Source organism: Muscardinus avellanarius, assembly GCF_963383645.1.
Source record: "Muscardinus avellanarius genome assembly, chromosome: 1".
Lineage (NCBI taxonomy): Eukaryota > Metazoa > Chordata > Mammalia > Rodentia > Gliridae > Muscardinus > Muscardinus avellanarius.
The window spans coordinates 102,512,946-102,528,553 of NC_137786.1; the positions used below are offsets into that span (position 1 = coordinate 102,512,946).

General features: G+C 43.6%; 1 protein-coding gene across 1 annotated transcript; it reads left to right on the forward strand.

Moving 5' to 3' along the window:
- Positions 1-131: 131 nt before the first annotated feature.
- On the forward strand, positions 132-10,484 carry ZMAT2 (zinc finger matrin-type 2; the record flags this gene model as incomplete). The annotated part of the gene is made up of 6 exons (XM_080713547.1): positions 132-149; positions 478-571; positions 3,945-4,068; positions 7,614-7,687; positions 8,680-8,825; positions 10,341-10,484. The coding sequence occupies 6 exons, from the start codon at positions 132-134 to the stop codon at positions 10,482-10,484; spliced, it is 600 nt and encodes a 199-aa protein (XP_080569673.1).
- Positions 10,485-15,608: the final 5,124 nt, after the last annotated feature.

A 15,608-nucleotide genomic window follows, 5' to 3' on the forward strand; every position in this document is an offset into this window, starting at 1 on the left:
TTTTCTCCGCGCTCCAGTCCTCAGCGCGTGGAGAACTCCAGGCCCTGCGCTTATTGGAAGGCGGCCTTGCTTTACGGCTCCAGGCAGCGTTTTACGGCATTTTCCGGCTTTCCATTCACTTCGCTGTGAAGATGGCGTCGGGCAGCGGGGTAGGTGTTGTGTGTGAGGAGGCGGTTCGCGGGTTGGGGGGTGTTTTCTCAGCGTTGAATAGAGACCGACAGCGGCACCCAACTGGCTTCCCGACACCTCTTGGCGATCCCAGGGTCCGGGTCCGAGAGCTCCCCGGACGGCCCTGGCGCAGGGACGGTGGACTCGCCGAGGTCTCGGGTTGGGGTCCCGAGTCCACCCCAGCCTCCTGGTGCCGTCCAGAGAGGCTTCGCTTCTGGAAGGTCCTGGGGCGAGGACGCGGGCTCCTCAGTTTCTCTAGGGGTCCGGAAACCATTAGCGACGGATCTTGAGCGCTTTTTTCCCCTACAGACAAAAAACTTGGACTTTCGCCGAAAGTGGGACAAAGATGAATATGAGAAGCTCGCGGAGAAGAGGCTCACGGAAGAGAGAGAAAAGAAGGATGGTGGGTGCCCGCTTCATCAAGGGCTAAGGGTAGCAGAGAGACGATGCAGTGGCCGGGAGTTGAAATGCGCTGCCTTCCCACTCGCCTCTGGCAGTGTAGCCTCCCTGGTCCTCGGTTTCTACGTGCGTGAGATGAGAAATGACAGCGAGCAGGTGGACTGAAGTGGTCTTGAGGTGCTCTTCAGCTCCGTTATCCTCTGCTTTCTTATTCTCCCTTTGCTTGGCGCAGTTAATGCTTTACTGAAGGAGACTGGAATCCTTAGTAATGACAAAGTGGAGTGTTGTGCTGCCGAGCATTACTGCTATGGATGACACCTTATATATCTATGAAATGTCTTGGGGGGGAGGTATTATTGGCCCCATTAATACCCTCCCTAGGCAGGTTTGGTGGCGCAGGTTGTAATTCCAGTACTTGGGAGGCTGTGACAGAAGGTTTGTAGGTTCAAGGCCAGTTTCAGCAGCTTAGTGAGACCCTATTTCAAAATAAAAATTAAAAAGGGCTGAGGGTGGCAGCCGAGCGGGGTGGCACACCTTGTAATCCCAGCGCTTGGGAGGCTCAGACAGGAGGATCACACAGGTTCAAAGCCAGCCTCAGATACTTAGACTCTCAGCAACTTAGTGAGATCCTGTTTCCAAATAAAATATAAGATAGGCTTGGGAGTATAGCCTGGAGGTAGAAAGGCCCTGGATTCCACCACCAAAAAAAAAAGGGGGGGGACTGAGGGTGTAACACTGAAGTAGAATGCTCTTGAGTTCAGTCCCCTAGTACAAACAAAGCCCTCCCATAGTCTGAAGGATACTCACTAGGAATGTGTGATTGTTTCATTTAGTGCCTTGTACAGTGTCAGGCAGTTGATGTGTTCTTCTATATCAATTTTGTTTTACTGGAAGAAATGTCCTAGTCAGGTGTGGTGTCCACCTGTATTCACAGTACTTGAGGGGTTGAGACAGGCTTATTGCAGGTCAAAGCCAGCTCTGAAACTTAGAGGCTCTCAGCAACTTAGACTTTATTTATTTATTTATTTATTTATTTATTTATTTATTTATTTATTTTGGTGGTACTGGGGGTGGAACCCAGAGGCTTTCTGCCTCCGGGCTATGCTCCCAGACCTACTTTATATTTTATTTGGAAACAGAGTTTCATTAAGTTGCTGAGAGCCTCACTAAGTAGCTGAGGCTAGCAATGAACCTGTGCGATCCTCCTGTCTCAGCCTCCCAAGTGCTGGGATTACAAGCGTGGGCCACCATGCCTGGCTAGTGAGACTTTTAAAAATAAAAGCCAGATGAGGTGGCACATGTTTGTAATCCCAGTACTTGGGAGGCTGAGACAGGAGGATCGCAGGTTCAAAGCCAGCCTCTGAAATTTATAGAGGCTCTCAGCAACATAGTGAGACTCTTTAAAAATAAAAAAAGCTGGGTGTGGTGGCACACTTTTGTAATCCCAGTACTTGGGAGACTGAGACAGGAGATAGGGATGATTGCAGGTTTGCAGACAGCCTCAGCTACTTAGTCCCTCTGCAACTTAGTGAGACCCTGTTTCAAAATAAAGAATAAAAAATAAGGCTGGAGGTGTAGCTCAGAGGTAGAATGCCCCTGGGTTCAATCTAGTACCACAAAGTAAGTAATAAATAAATAAATAAATAAATAAATAAATAAATAAATAAATAATAAAATAGTGCTGAGGGTATAGCTCAGAGGTAGAATGTTCCTGGGTTCAAGTTCTAGCACCACACATACACAAAAAGAAATGTTCTATTTTCTCATCTGTTTTCTAACATACGTGTGTGTGTGTGTGTGTGTGTGTGTGTGTGTGTGTGTGTGTCTGGGAATTGAACCTAGGGTCATTCTACCTCTGAGCTACTCCCCCAGCCCTGTTTTATTTTTATTTTCTTGCTAGATTGATGAGAGTCTCACTATTTGCTGAGGCTGTACTCAAACCTGCAATCTTCCAGTCTCAGCCTCCCAAGTACCAGGATTATAGGCACATGCCTGGCTCTAACATTCTTTTTTGGACCACCTTTTATACATTAATCCTCTTCATTTTTTATGTAACATGTATAATAAATAGTGCTCAGCCAAGCAAGGTGGTGCCTGCCTGTAATGCCAGAACTGGGGGACTGAGACAGGATCTCAGGTTCTAGGACAGCCTCAGCAAGTAATGAGACTCCCACTAACCTAGTGAGACCCTGGTTAAAAAAAAATAGGGCTGGGGATGTAGCTTGGAGGTAGAATGCCCCTGGATTGAGTCCCCAGTGCCACCAAAACCAAAAATTAGTGTGGAGTGTGCCTATTATGTGAGCATGACTAAATGCCCTTGCTCCTTTTTTTTTTTTAACTGGTACTGGGGATTGAAACTAGGGGCATTCTACCCTTGAGCTATATCCCCAGCCTGATTTTTTGTTTTGAAACAAGGTCTTACTAGGTTGCTTAGGCTGTCCTCGAACCTCCAATCTTAGCCTCCCAAGTAATAGGATTATAAGTGTGTACTAACATGCCTAGCTTTTTTATTTTTTTATTTTTTTGGTATTAGGGATTGAAGCCAGGAACATTTTCTCTCTCAGCTACACCCCTAGCTCTTCCCCTCTTTTAAAAATTTTTATTTTTATTTTTTAATTTATTTTTTATTTATTATTATTATTATTATTTTGGTGGTACTGGGGTTCCTGGAAGCCCTTCTACCTCCGGGCTACACTCCTAGACCTATTTTATACTTTTTTATTTTTGGAAACAGGGTCTCTTAAGCCAGCACAGCTGGCTTCAAACCTGCGCGATCCTCCTGTCTCCACCACCCAAGCGTGGGGGATTATAAGCATGCGCCACCACACCCGGCTAAAATTTTTTTGAAACAAAGTCTTACCAAGTTGCTGAGACAGGTCTTGACTTGCAATCCTCCTATCTTAGCCTCCCAAGTACTAAGATTATAAGTGTGCACTAACATGCCTGGCTTTTTTATTTTTTTGGTACTAGGGATTGAAGCCAGGAGCATTTTATCTCTGAGTTATACCCCTAGCTTTCCCCCTCTTTTTAAAAGTTTTATTTTGAAACAAAGTCTCACCAAGTTGCTGATACTGGTCTTGAACTTGTAATCCTCCTGTCTCAGCCTCCCAAGTACTAGGATTGCAGATGTGTGCCATTGTTCTTGGCTTAGATTTGTTGTCTTTAAAGTGGAGAAAAGCAGTAGATAGCTGATTAATTATTTTTCTGTCTTCACATTCTCCCTAGCTACTGCTAACTGCTGCTTGAGGTGCCTTTTGTGTCCCATCTTAGAAAAACCAAAAAGAGTAGTCCTCTGGGTTTTGAGTTTCATTCATTTATTTTCCTATCTGGTTGAGGAATTATAATATTCAAGGAAATTCTTCTCCATTATATTATAGGAAAACCAGTGCAGCCAGTCAAGCGGGAACTTCTGCGGCACAGGGACTACAAAGTGGACTTGGAATCCAAGCTTGGGAAGACAATTGTCATTACCAAGACCACCCCACAGTCTGAGATGGGAGGGTAAGTGGCCTTTCATCTTTCTCTAAAACAACGAGGGGGACTAATAAACAACCTATGTTGGTTTTAGGAAGTGTTGCCGAAGGTCATTGGCCTCAGGATAACTACACTGTGGTCCATAATATCATCCTGTAATGTAAACAAATATTTTTTCTTGTTCCCCAAAGTCTGTAGGAGGGGTCACTTTGTGGGATTTTTCATATTAGGAGTACAACTGCTCTTTACCATCTTAAAAGGGATTATTTTTCTGTTAGAAAAAAATATATCAAGGGACTGCTGAGGAGATTTTGGGGGGAGAAATTAGGTGGATCTGGATTGGAGCTGAGGAATTATTAATTGTGATGAAAAGGGGTTGCGTCTCTAGACATAGGTTGTGGTTTTTATGGAAGATGCCGTGTTTTGTACCTTCTTCCCAGATGTGAGAAGAAGGTTCCACAAAAGCTTGTCTGTCTTTTGCCCATCACTCCTCTGTCTAGTTAGGATTTTCAGCAAGAGGTCAACACGGATATGAATTAGTGATGCTTCCCTGAGTCGTTTAGAAAACACACTGTCTTTCCTCTCTGTGTTATTTATCCTTTGCTATGTAAACTAACAAATTAACTCAAGGTTTAGCAATGTAAAATAGAGTAGCTCATAGTTTCTATGGGAAGAAATCTAGGAATAGTATGTCTAGAGGGTTCTGAGTATCTCATGAATCTATAGTCAAGGAGTTAGCTAGATCTGAATTCATCAGAGACTTAAGGTTGGAGGATCTGCTTCCAAGTCTCTCATATGCCTGTGGCTATGGTTTGGAGGTTAAGGTTCTTCACTCTATGAGCTCTCCATAGGACTGCTCCCAACAAAGCTACTGGCTTTCCCAGAGCAAGTGATCCACACAAAGATAGAATCCCTGTTTGTTTTTAAATGGTACTGAGATTTGAACTGTCCTATCTGTGCCACACTCTTAGCCCTTATTTTTTATTTTGTGGTACTGGAGATTGAATCCAGAGACATTCTACCTCTGAGCTATACTCCTAGCCCTTTTTATTTTATAATCTGGAAAGAGAGTCTCACTAAGTTGCTGAGGCTGGCTTTGACCCTGTGATCCTCCTATCTCAACCTCTCAAGTACTGGGATTACAAGTGTGCACCACCATGTCCAACTTTCTAGTCCTTTATATTTATTTACTTAAAATTTTTATTCCTTAGTGAGACCCTCTGCAACTCAGTGAGACCCTGTTTTAAAATAAAGAATAAAAAATTGGACAGGGGTGTAGCTTGAAGGTCAAATGCCTCTGGCCCATTCCCAGACCCACAAAAATAAAAAATAAAAAATAAATAAATTATTCTTTCTCTTTTTCTTTATTTTTGTGGTACTGGGGGTGGAACCCAGGGGCTTTTCTATCTCGGGGCTATACTCCCAGACCCCCCCCCATTTTTTATATTTTATTTGGAAACAGGGTCTCACTAAGTAGCTGAGGCTGGCTTCGAACCTGTTGATCCTCCTGTCTCAGCCTCCCAATTGTTGGGATTACAAGCTTGCGCCATCACGCCCGGCTTATTCTTTATTTTGAAACAGGGTCTTACTGAATTGCGAAGGGCCTCACTAAGTATTTGAGGCTGTCCACGAACTCCAATCCTCTGGTCTCAGCTTCTCTAATGCTGGAATTACAAGTGTGCACCACCACGCCTGGCTTTCTTTACTTAAAATTTTGAAACAGGGTCTTACCAAGTTACCATGCTGTCCTCAAGGCTGGGATCCTCTTTTCTCAGCCTTCCAAGTACTGGGATTACTTGGCTTGATGTCATGGTTTTCTTTAACCTAATTTTTAATTACTTAATTTATTCTTTATTTTGAAACAGGATCTCACTAAATTGTGGAGTGCCTCACTAAGTAGCTGAGATTGGCCAAAAACCTGCTGTTCTCCTGTCTCAGCTTTCCAAGTACTGGGATTACAAGCATGAGCCATCATGTCTATAATCTAATTTTGAAAGTGATATACCATTTCTTTTAAGCTGGGAGGCTGAAACAGGAGGATTGAAGGTTCAAGAACAGCTCAGCAAGTTGTGAGACTCATTAACGTAGTAAGATCCTGTTTCAAAATTAAAAATAAAAAAAAAGTCTGGGTGGTGTAGCTCAGATGTAGAATGCCCCTGGATTCAACCCCTGTACCAAGAAAAAAAATAACCATCACTTTTGGTATATTCTGTTGGTCTCATAGACTAACCCTGGTATAGATGGGGTGGAGAGTACATAGGATAGGAATATCAGGAGGGTAGGGCTCATTGTGGAGCTGTTCTTAGAGGATGGTAACCACCCTCCTTCCTCTCCACCAAGAGTTAAGACTTCATGGAAATTAATTTTTAAAAAGATTACATACATAAAGAGCTGGGTGTAGAGGCACACGCTTGTAATCCCAGAATTTGGGAGGCTGAGATGGGAGGATCACGGTTCACAGACAGCCTCAGCTACTTAGTCCCTTGATAACTCAGTGAGACCCTGTTTCAAAATAAAGAATAAAAAAATAAAGCAGGGGGTGGAGCTCGGAGGTAGAATGCCCCTGGGTTCCACTCCTAGTGTGAAAGAAAGAAAGGAATAAATAAATAAATAAATAAATAAATAAATAAATAAATACATAAAAATTGGAGAGGTTTTTTTTTTTTTTTTGCACAGTACTGGGGACTAAACTCAGGCACATTTTACCTTAAACTACAATCCCAGCCTATTTTATTTTTATTTTAGAACAGGTCTTGCTAGGTTGATTAGAGTCTTACTGCTTGCTGAGACTGTCCTCAACCTGTGATCTTCCTGTCTCAGCCTCCCAAGTAACTGAGATTACAAGCATATGCCACCACACTTTGCTAAAAAGTAGTTTTTTTGGTTGAAAACCAGAATCTTTTCTTTGGTACTGAGGGTTGAACCCAGGGTTATTTTCCCTCTGAGCTATTATCTCCAGGCTTTTTTATTTTTTTGAATTTTATTTATTTATTTTTGCGGGTCTGGGGATGGAACCCAGGGGCATTCGACCTCTGAGATACACTCCCTGCCCTATTTTTTATTTTTTATTTGGAAACAGGGTCTCACTAAGTTGTGGAGGGACTCACTAAGTAGCTGAAGCTGTCTGCGAACTGCGATCCTCCTGTCTCAGCCTCCCGAATGCTGGGATTACAAGCATGTGCCACCATGCCTGGCTTATTTTTTTATTTTTTGAAATAAGGTCTTGCTAAGTTGCTGAGAGACTTCATTAAATTGCTGAGGCTAGTCTTGAGCCTGTGGTCTTCCTGTCTTAGCTTCCCATGTAGTACGGTTATAGGCATGTACCACCATGTGTGGCTTAAAAACCAGATTCTCTTTTTTGGTACTGGGGATTGAACGTAGGACCATTCTACCTCTAAGCTACACCTTAGTCCTGTTCTCTTTTTATTTAAATATGAAACAGCCTCAATAAGTTGCTGAGGCTAGCCTCAAATCTGCAATCCTCCTGCCTCAGTCTCAGTCTCCTGAGTACTGTGCCACCATGCCTGGCTTGAAAGCCTGATTTGACCCTTGTGCTGTTTTTTTCCTATCAGATATTACTGCAATGTCTGTGACTGTGTGGTGAAAGACTCTATCAACTTCCTGGATCACATAAACGGAAAGAAACGTAAGATGTGGAGGTAGTTTGTGACCGGGGATTGGGTTTTGGATGTGGGGTAGAAAATAAGGGTGATTTCTCTTGGGCTCTATTTTGATACCTGGGGAACTAACTCTACATTTGCTTATCACAGGCCATTCTTTATTAGTTAATATATCTGGAGGACATGAGGTGAGATATTGTTCTAGGTTCTCAATAAGCCCAAATCATGGTCTCCTGGGCTTAGGTGGTCCTACTAGCATTATTTACTCAGTAAGGGCAGTTGAAGAACACCTGCATCTTGTTGTCTTGGACTGCTGCTTCTGAAAACAGAAGAGGCCAAGAATTTCTTTTAGCCATAATTATTTTTGTTGTGTATTTTATGAAGATATTTTCTTTTTCTTTTTTTTTTTGGTGGTACTGGGGTTCCTGGAAGCCCTTGAACCTCCGGGCTACACTCCCAGACCTATTTTTACATTTTTATTTGGAAACAGGGTCTCCTAAGCCAGCGCGCGGCTGACTTCGAACCTGCGCGATCCTCCTGTCTCTGCCTCCCAAGCACGGGGATTACAAGCGTGTGCCACCACGCCCTGCTATGAAGATATTTTCAAGTTTATTTTTTTTGTGATGCTGATGATCAAACCCAGGGCATTGCCTGTGCTAGGCGATCACTCTACCACTAGCTACACCCCAGCCCCTTAAAGGATTTTTTTTGGGGTATGAGCATTAAACCCAGGAGCGTTCTACCTTTGAGCTACACCCCCAGCCCTTTTTGCTAAGTTGCTGAGTCTGACCTCAGATCTACGATCCTCCTGTGTCCTCCCAGGTACTGTGATTATGAGTGTGCACCACCACACCTGGCAAAAGGATGTCTTTTTTTTTAATAACTAGGACAAGAGCTGGGCTGCTGGGTTCCATTCCCAGTACCACAAGAGGACAAAAAAAAAAAGCTAGGATAAGAATTTTTGAGGGTCTTGAGTGTACTGTAATGACCTTGCCTTTTTCACTGTGGATCCACCTAGATCAGCGAAACCTGGGCATGTCTATGCGTGTGGAACGTTCTACCTTAGATCAGGTGAAAAAACGTTTTGAGGTCAATAAGAAGAAGATGGAAGAAAAACAGAAGGATTATGATTTTGAAGAAAGGATGAAGGAACTCAGAGAAGAGGTGAGATTTTCCTGTCCCCACCTCTATCCAGCTTTGAATTTTATCTTGTGACTTTTGGGGACCCTTTTCATCATCCCTGACCCCCTCCTCCAGTTGTGTCCCTGAATTTCTATATACCAGGAGGAACCTTTATTGCCCTTGTTTGAGATGCCATTTAGTTGAAGGAAACCTATTCTTTTCTCTAAGACTCTTTGGACCATTTTTGTTTTGGGTATTCTATTTATTTATTTATTTATTTATTTACCGAACAGAACTGGGAATGGAACTGAGCTACACCCCCAGCTCTGTTTTTCTTTCTTTCTTTCTTTCTTTCTTTCTTTCTTTCTTTCTTTCTTTCTTTCTTTCTTTCTTTCTTTGTGGTACTGTGGATGGAACCCAGGGGCATTCTACTTCTAAGCTACACCTCCAGCCCTATTTTTTTATTCTTTTTTGAAACAGAGTCTCACTGAATTGCAGAGGGCCTCACTAAGTAGCTGAGGCTGTCCGGAACCGTGATTTGATCCTCCTGTCTCAGCCTCCCAAATGCTGGGATTATAAGCATGTGCCACCACGCCCGGCTGTTTTTGTTTTATTATTGGTGCATTGTAGTCATAAATCTTAATGGAGTACAAAATGGTGGAGGCATACATGCACACATCACTGATTGAGCCGTCCCCCAATTTCCACCCCATTTTCTTTCATTCTTTATTTTGAAACAGGGTCTCCGTAAGTTGCGGTAGGGCTCACTAAATAGCTGAGGCTGGCTGTGAACCTGTGGTCCTCCTCCTCCTGTCTCAGCCGCCCAAATACTGATATTACAAGCATGTGCCACCATGCCTGGCTCCCCAGCCCTATTTTATTTTTATTTTGAAACAGGATCTCACTAAGTTGCTAAGTCTCACTGCTTTCTTTTCTTTCTTTCTTTCTTATTATTTTTTTTGATGGTACTGGGGTTCCTGGAAGCCCTTCTACCTCCGGGCTACACTCCCAGACCTATTTTATATTTTTAAATTTGGAAACAGAGTCTCTTAAGCCAGCAAGGCTGGCTCCAAACCAGCGCGATCCTCCTGTCTCCGCCTCCCAAGCACAGGGATTACAAGCGTGCACCACCACACCCGGTGAGTCTCACTGCTTTCTGAGGCTGTTCTTGAACTTAACAATCCTTCTGTCTTTGCCTCCAAAATACTAGATTACAGGTGTGTGCCACCATGTCAGGCAGAAAGGACTCTTTTATTTTTATTGGTGGTACTGGGCGTGGAACCCAGAGGCTTTCTACCTCCGGGCTATACTCCCAGACCTATTTTATATTTTATTTGGAAACAGGGTCTCACTAAGTTGCTGAGAGCCTCACTAAGTAGCTGAGGCTGGCTTGGAACCTGTGCGATCCTCCTGTCTCAGCCTCCCAAGCGCAGGGATTACAAGCGTGCACCACCACGCCCGGCCAGAAAGGACTCTTGAAGCTCCCGTGTCTCTTGTGACAAATTTGGCTCAGGAGTCTGAACTGATTTGGATTTTTGCCCTCCCTAATCTCCCCAGGAGGAAAAGGCTAAAGCATACAAGAAAGAGAAACAGAAGGAGAAGAAAAGGAGAGCCGAGGAAGACCTGACCTTTGAGGAGGATGATGAGATGGCAGCTGTGATGGGCTTCTCTGGTTTTGGTTCCACCAAGAAGAGTTATTGAAACTTTCTGTGCTTGGCCTAACTTTGGCCTATGCTGGACCTAACTCAGTGTGTGTGTTGGGGGTCATTTCTTTTTGGGTACTGGGGAAAGTTCTTAAAGAGTGCCAGTGGGCAGGGCTAGAACATGGGTGTTTGAGTTTCCCTCTACCTTGGGAGAGGGCATGGTATGCAGAGGCAATGCTGTGGCATCTTCCTTCAGCCTCACTATGTCATCAGAGTCACAAGACCTCTGTCTATCCAAGTTCCCAATAAAGAAAGACCTTCCCCTTGAGGCTGTCCTTCACCCCCACATCTTTCCTCTTCATCTCTCCAACCTCTTGTCTGAGCATCTTACCTTTATCCTGTGTTCTGCCTTTGTTCTAATTTTGACCCTGTTCAGCCTGCAACAGAAGAGTTCTCTGGGTCACCACTTGCCAGTCGATGGCATATTTTTGACCAGCTCCTCCTCCCATCCTGCCCTGTGGTTCTCTAACCTCCTGTGCATGCATGTGTACTTCTGCCTGGGTCAATGGAATGTGTGGATGTGTGTGCATGAATCTGTCACAAAGAGGGGGCCTGAGTTAGAACCTCAGAGCATTGCTGCCCTGGGGCCTAATGTTCTTGGTTTCCTCAGCGCATGTAACAGGGAATTAAATGGGATGAGTGTTTGGTGTGGTTTGTGTCTGGTGAGTTTTTTAACATTGTTCTTCACATGTAGGCTGTTTATCTTCTGTTGGTTTCATTTTACTGAAGATTTCTCTGTCTGTCTTCCTTATGAGCAGGCTCTTGGAAGAACCTGTTTGATGCAAAAAAGAAAAAGAAAAAAAACCACACAACCAAACAAACCCACTATGGAAGTACTTGGGTTCAGAGGCTGTTCACCATGTATAATAAATGGCACTGACTGGCCTGTTTCACATTTGGTGGGAATATTCTATACTCTTCCTTGTGTGTATGTTTTTTCCATCCCACACTGAGGATTTTCATATAGTACCTTTTCTTGTGGTACTGGGGTTCCTGGAAGCCCTTCTACCTCCGGGCTACACTTCCAGACCTATTTTTACATTTTCATTTGAAAACAGGGTCTCCTAAGCCAGCGTGCATGGCTGGCTTCGAACCTGCGTGATCCTCCTGTCTCTGCCTCCCAAGCGCGGGGATTACAAGTGTGCGCCACCACACCCGGCTAGTACCTTTTCTTTTTAGTTGAGCCCTCAGTTTTTATTAGCCTAGGTTCCTTCAGCATGAGTTGTTTTCCTCTAATATAAGATCTAGGAGGAGTCTAGGCAAAACTTTTTCTATAATATCAGCCTTCTGTGATCTTGAACGTCAGAGTTCTAGGTTGAACTTAGTATTCTTATCTGCAATTTGGGCTAGGCACTAGTCACGTAGTCTTGCCACTATTGATATTTTAGGCTGATAAACCTTTGTCATAGAGGCTGTTCTGTGCATTCTGTGCATTGTATGTTTAACAGCATCCCTGGCCTCTATCCACTAGATACCAGTAGCACTGCCTCCAGTTGTGACAACTAGAAAGGTATGTGTCTCCTGGTATGTATATGGGGGGAATTCCCTCCCTTTTAATGTCCACTGAGAAGCACTAAGAACCCCTTCCCAACCATGGTCTAACTTGAGAATTAGATGGCACAGACTGGTAGCTGGATGTGGTGGCACACACTTGTAATCCCAGTACTTGGGAGGCTGAGACAGGAGGACTGCAGGTTTAAAACCAGCCTCAGAAACTTAGTAAGACCCTCTTCAATTTAGTGAGACTCTATTTCCAAATAAGAAATAAAATCCGGGCTAGGAGTGTATCTCAGAGGTAGAATGCCCCTGGGTCAATCCTTGTGCCACCAAAAAAAAAAAAAAAAAAAAAAAAAAAGATGTCACAGACTGTTTAATTAAAAACAAAAACACTTGTTTCAAAATAAAGAATAAAAAATTGGGCAGGGGATGTAGCTCGGAGGTCAAATGTCCCTGGGTTCCATCCCCAGACCTGCAAAACAAACAAAAAACCACTGATATGTCCTGAACCAAGTACTGTGCCAGGTCTAGGAAATACACAGGAGTCTAGGGGGGAAAATCAGTCATACATATAAAAAGTATGTTTAAGTATATAGTAATGTAAACTTCAAGCACATGACTTCTGAAATTCCTTTGCTGGTCTATACCCTTAAAAAGATCTATTTGGGTTAACCAAGCTACCAACATTTGGCTTGTTTTTCTGTGTTACTAGCTCATACAATTTTTTTTCTTTTCTTTTTTTTTGCGGGTCTGGGATGGAACCCAGGGGCATTCGACCTCTGAGCTACAGCCCCTCCTCCCCTTTAAAAATTCTTTATTTTGAAACCAGGTCTCACTGAGTTGCAGAGGGCTTCACTAAGTAGCTGAGGCTGTCCGCGAACCACAATCCTCCGGCCTCAGCCTCCCAAATGCTGGGATTACAAGCATGCACTACCATGCCCGGCTCTGATTGGGTCTTTTTGTGACCCCTTTCAAGGCAGACAGGGGAGTTTTTTTCATGGTTCATTATTCATTCTTTGGAAAGCCATTTGATTCAACCCAGTTTCAAATGATTTCATTCCCTCTAGTAGAGTAGAATCTTACCTCTGGCCATCTTTACTAAAAAGCAGTTATGAATTCTAGATTCTTTAACCCTCTCAGTACTGTTTTAAGTTTGTTTTATTTTTTATTTTTTTATTTTTTTGTGGTACTGGGGGCGGAACCCAGAGGCTTTCTACCTCCGGGCTATCCTCCCAGACCCATTTTATATTTTATTTGGAAACAGGGTCTCACTAAGTTGCTGAGAGCCTCACTAAGTAGCTGAGGCTGGGTTCGAACCTGTGCGATCCTCCTATCTCAGCCTCCCAAGCGCAATTAAGTTTGTTTTATACTGGGAATTGAACCCAGGAGTGTCCTGCCACTGAGTTATACCTCCAGGCCTGTTTTATTTTGAAACAGAGTCTCACTACATTGTCAAAGCTGGTCTTGAATTTGTAATCCTGCCAAAGCCTCCCAAGTCACTGAGATCATAGGCATGCAGCACCATGCCCAGCTGATTTGAGTCTTGAAGGGACATTATTTGTTTATTATTTATTTATTTATTTTGCAGTACTGGAGTTGGAACCCAGGGGCATTGTACCTCTGAGCTATGCCCCAGCCCTATTTTTTATTATTTATTTATTTATTTATTTATTTATTTATTTATTTATTTATTTTTCGGGTCTGGGGATGGAACCCAGGGGCACTTGACCTCCAAGCTACACCCCTGCCCTATTTTTTATTCTTTATTTTGAAACCAGGTCTCACTGAGTTGCAGAGGGCCTCACTTAAGTAGCTGAGGCTGTCCGCGAACCGCGATCCTCCAGGTCTCAGCCTCCCAAATGCTGGTATTACAAGCGTGTGCCACCACGCCCGGCTTTTATTCTTTATTTTGAAACAGGGTCTCACTGAGTTGCAAAGGGCCTTACTAAGTAGCTGAGGCTGTCCACGAACTGCAATCCTCCTGTCACAGCCTCTTGAATGCCAGGATTACAAGCGTGGGTCATCACACATGGCTTAAGGGACATATTTTAAGTCGAGTGTTTGAAGGGGCTTAAGATGGTTTGGAAAAAGGAGGCAGGAATAATCCCAGGCTCCCAAACAGAAATCTCTGGAAGAGTAACTTATTTGTAATCTTTGTGAAGTCCATGGATTTTGCATTCTAGTTGAGGAATGTTATTGTAACAGGCCTCAAGGTCCCAGATTTCATGGGGCAATCTGGTGGAACTGCTATTTAAGGTAGCACTGTGTGAACACAGGTCAGATTAGGGAGGCATGTGTGATGTGAGTGGCCAAGGACATCAAGCTGGTAGGGCCTGAAGGATCTGTGCTTCCAGGAAGGAAAGCCTCACTTTCCTTCCACAGCTTCCAGTGACCACAGCCCCCTCCCACCGACAGCTCTGCTCACATTTGCTCCTGTGAATTACCCTGTCCCTCTTTTTGTGTGTTTTCACACTTGTGCCAAATATCTCCAGTCCCTTGTAGCTTTATGGCTAGGTGCCTCCTCTTAACATTGATATTGCATGTCTCCTCTGATCGATGTCTTGGTAATTTCCTCCAAACCCACTGGGATTGAGCCCACAAGCCTTCTGCCTCTGGGTGGTACCTCCAGCCCTATTTTGTTTTCTTTTTGTTTTTCTTTTTGTGTAACTGAGAATTGAACCTGGGCATTCTACCCCTGACCCAATTTTTATTCTTTGTTCTGAAACATGGTCTCACTAAGTTGTGGAGGCCTCACTAAGTAGCTGAGGCTGGCTTTGAACCTACAATCCTGTCTCAGCCTCCCAAATACTGGGATTATAAATGTGTGCCACCACACCTGGCTAATTATTGTACTATTATTTTTTGTGGTAATGGGGATTGAACCCAGTGGCATTGTACCTCTGAGCTATACCCACACACCCTTATTTTACTTTTTATTTTGAGACAGGGAGAGTTTAAATTTCAAAGGCTTTCACTGATTAGCTGAGTCAGTCCTTGAACCTGCAGCCCTCCTGTCTCAGCCTCCCAGGTAACTGGAAGAATAGGTGTGTGCCACCACACCTAGTTGACTTTTTTTTTTTTTTTAATTCTTGGGGCTAGTTTTTTTCTGTTTCTAAGGAGATTAGATGAATTAATGTGTATGTAATGTAAGGTTTATGGTAGATATCTTCATTTGGATTCTAGAGGCAGATAGAGTAGGATTCAATTTAAGTCATTGTTTTAGACTAGAGGAGTGAAAAATAGAGACAGGTGTTAAATTACTCAGGCAGTTACCACTGCGAGCAACTAGAGCCTTAACATGCTGTGGGACTCAGAACAATTTAGAGCACAGGTTTCAGAATTAACCCATCGGGAGGGGCGAGGAGGATGAGAGGGCTGGGGTGTTTCTATACCAATTCCTGAGAGTGGAGGGCTGCTGGGGAGGTTATAATTCTCCCAGTACATTTCACTTGTCTGACAAGAAAGGCTGATAAGCTTTCCTTCCACAGGACTGAAAATGTTCTTAGGCATTTGGAAGCCAGCCGGAACACACTGAAATGGGAAGTCTTAGGCCTAAGTGGACACTGATGGTATCAACCACAGAAGGAATTGTAAGTGGCTGCATAGGTAACCACCGGCTGATATG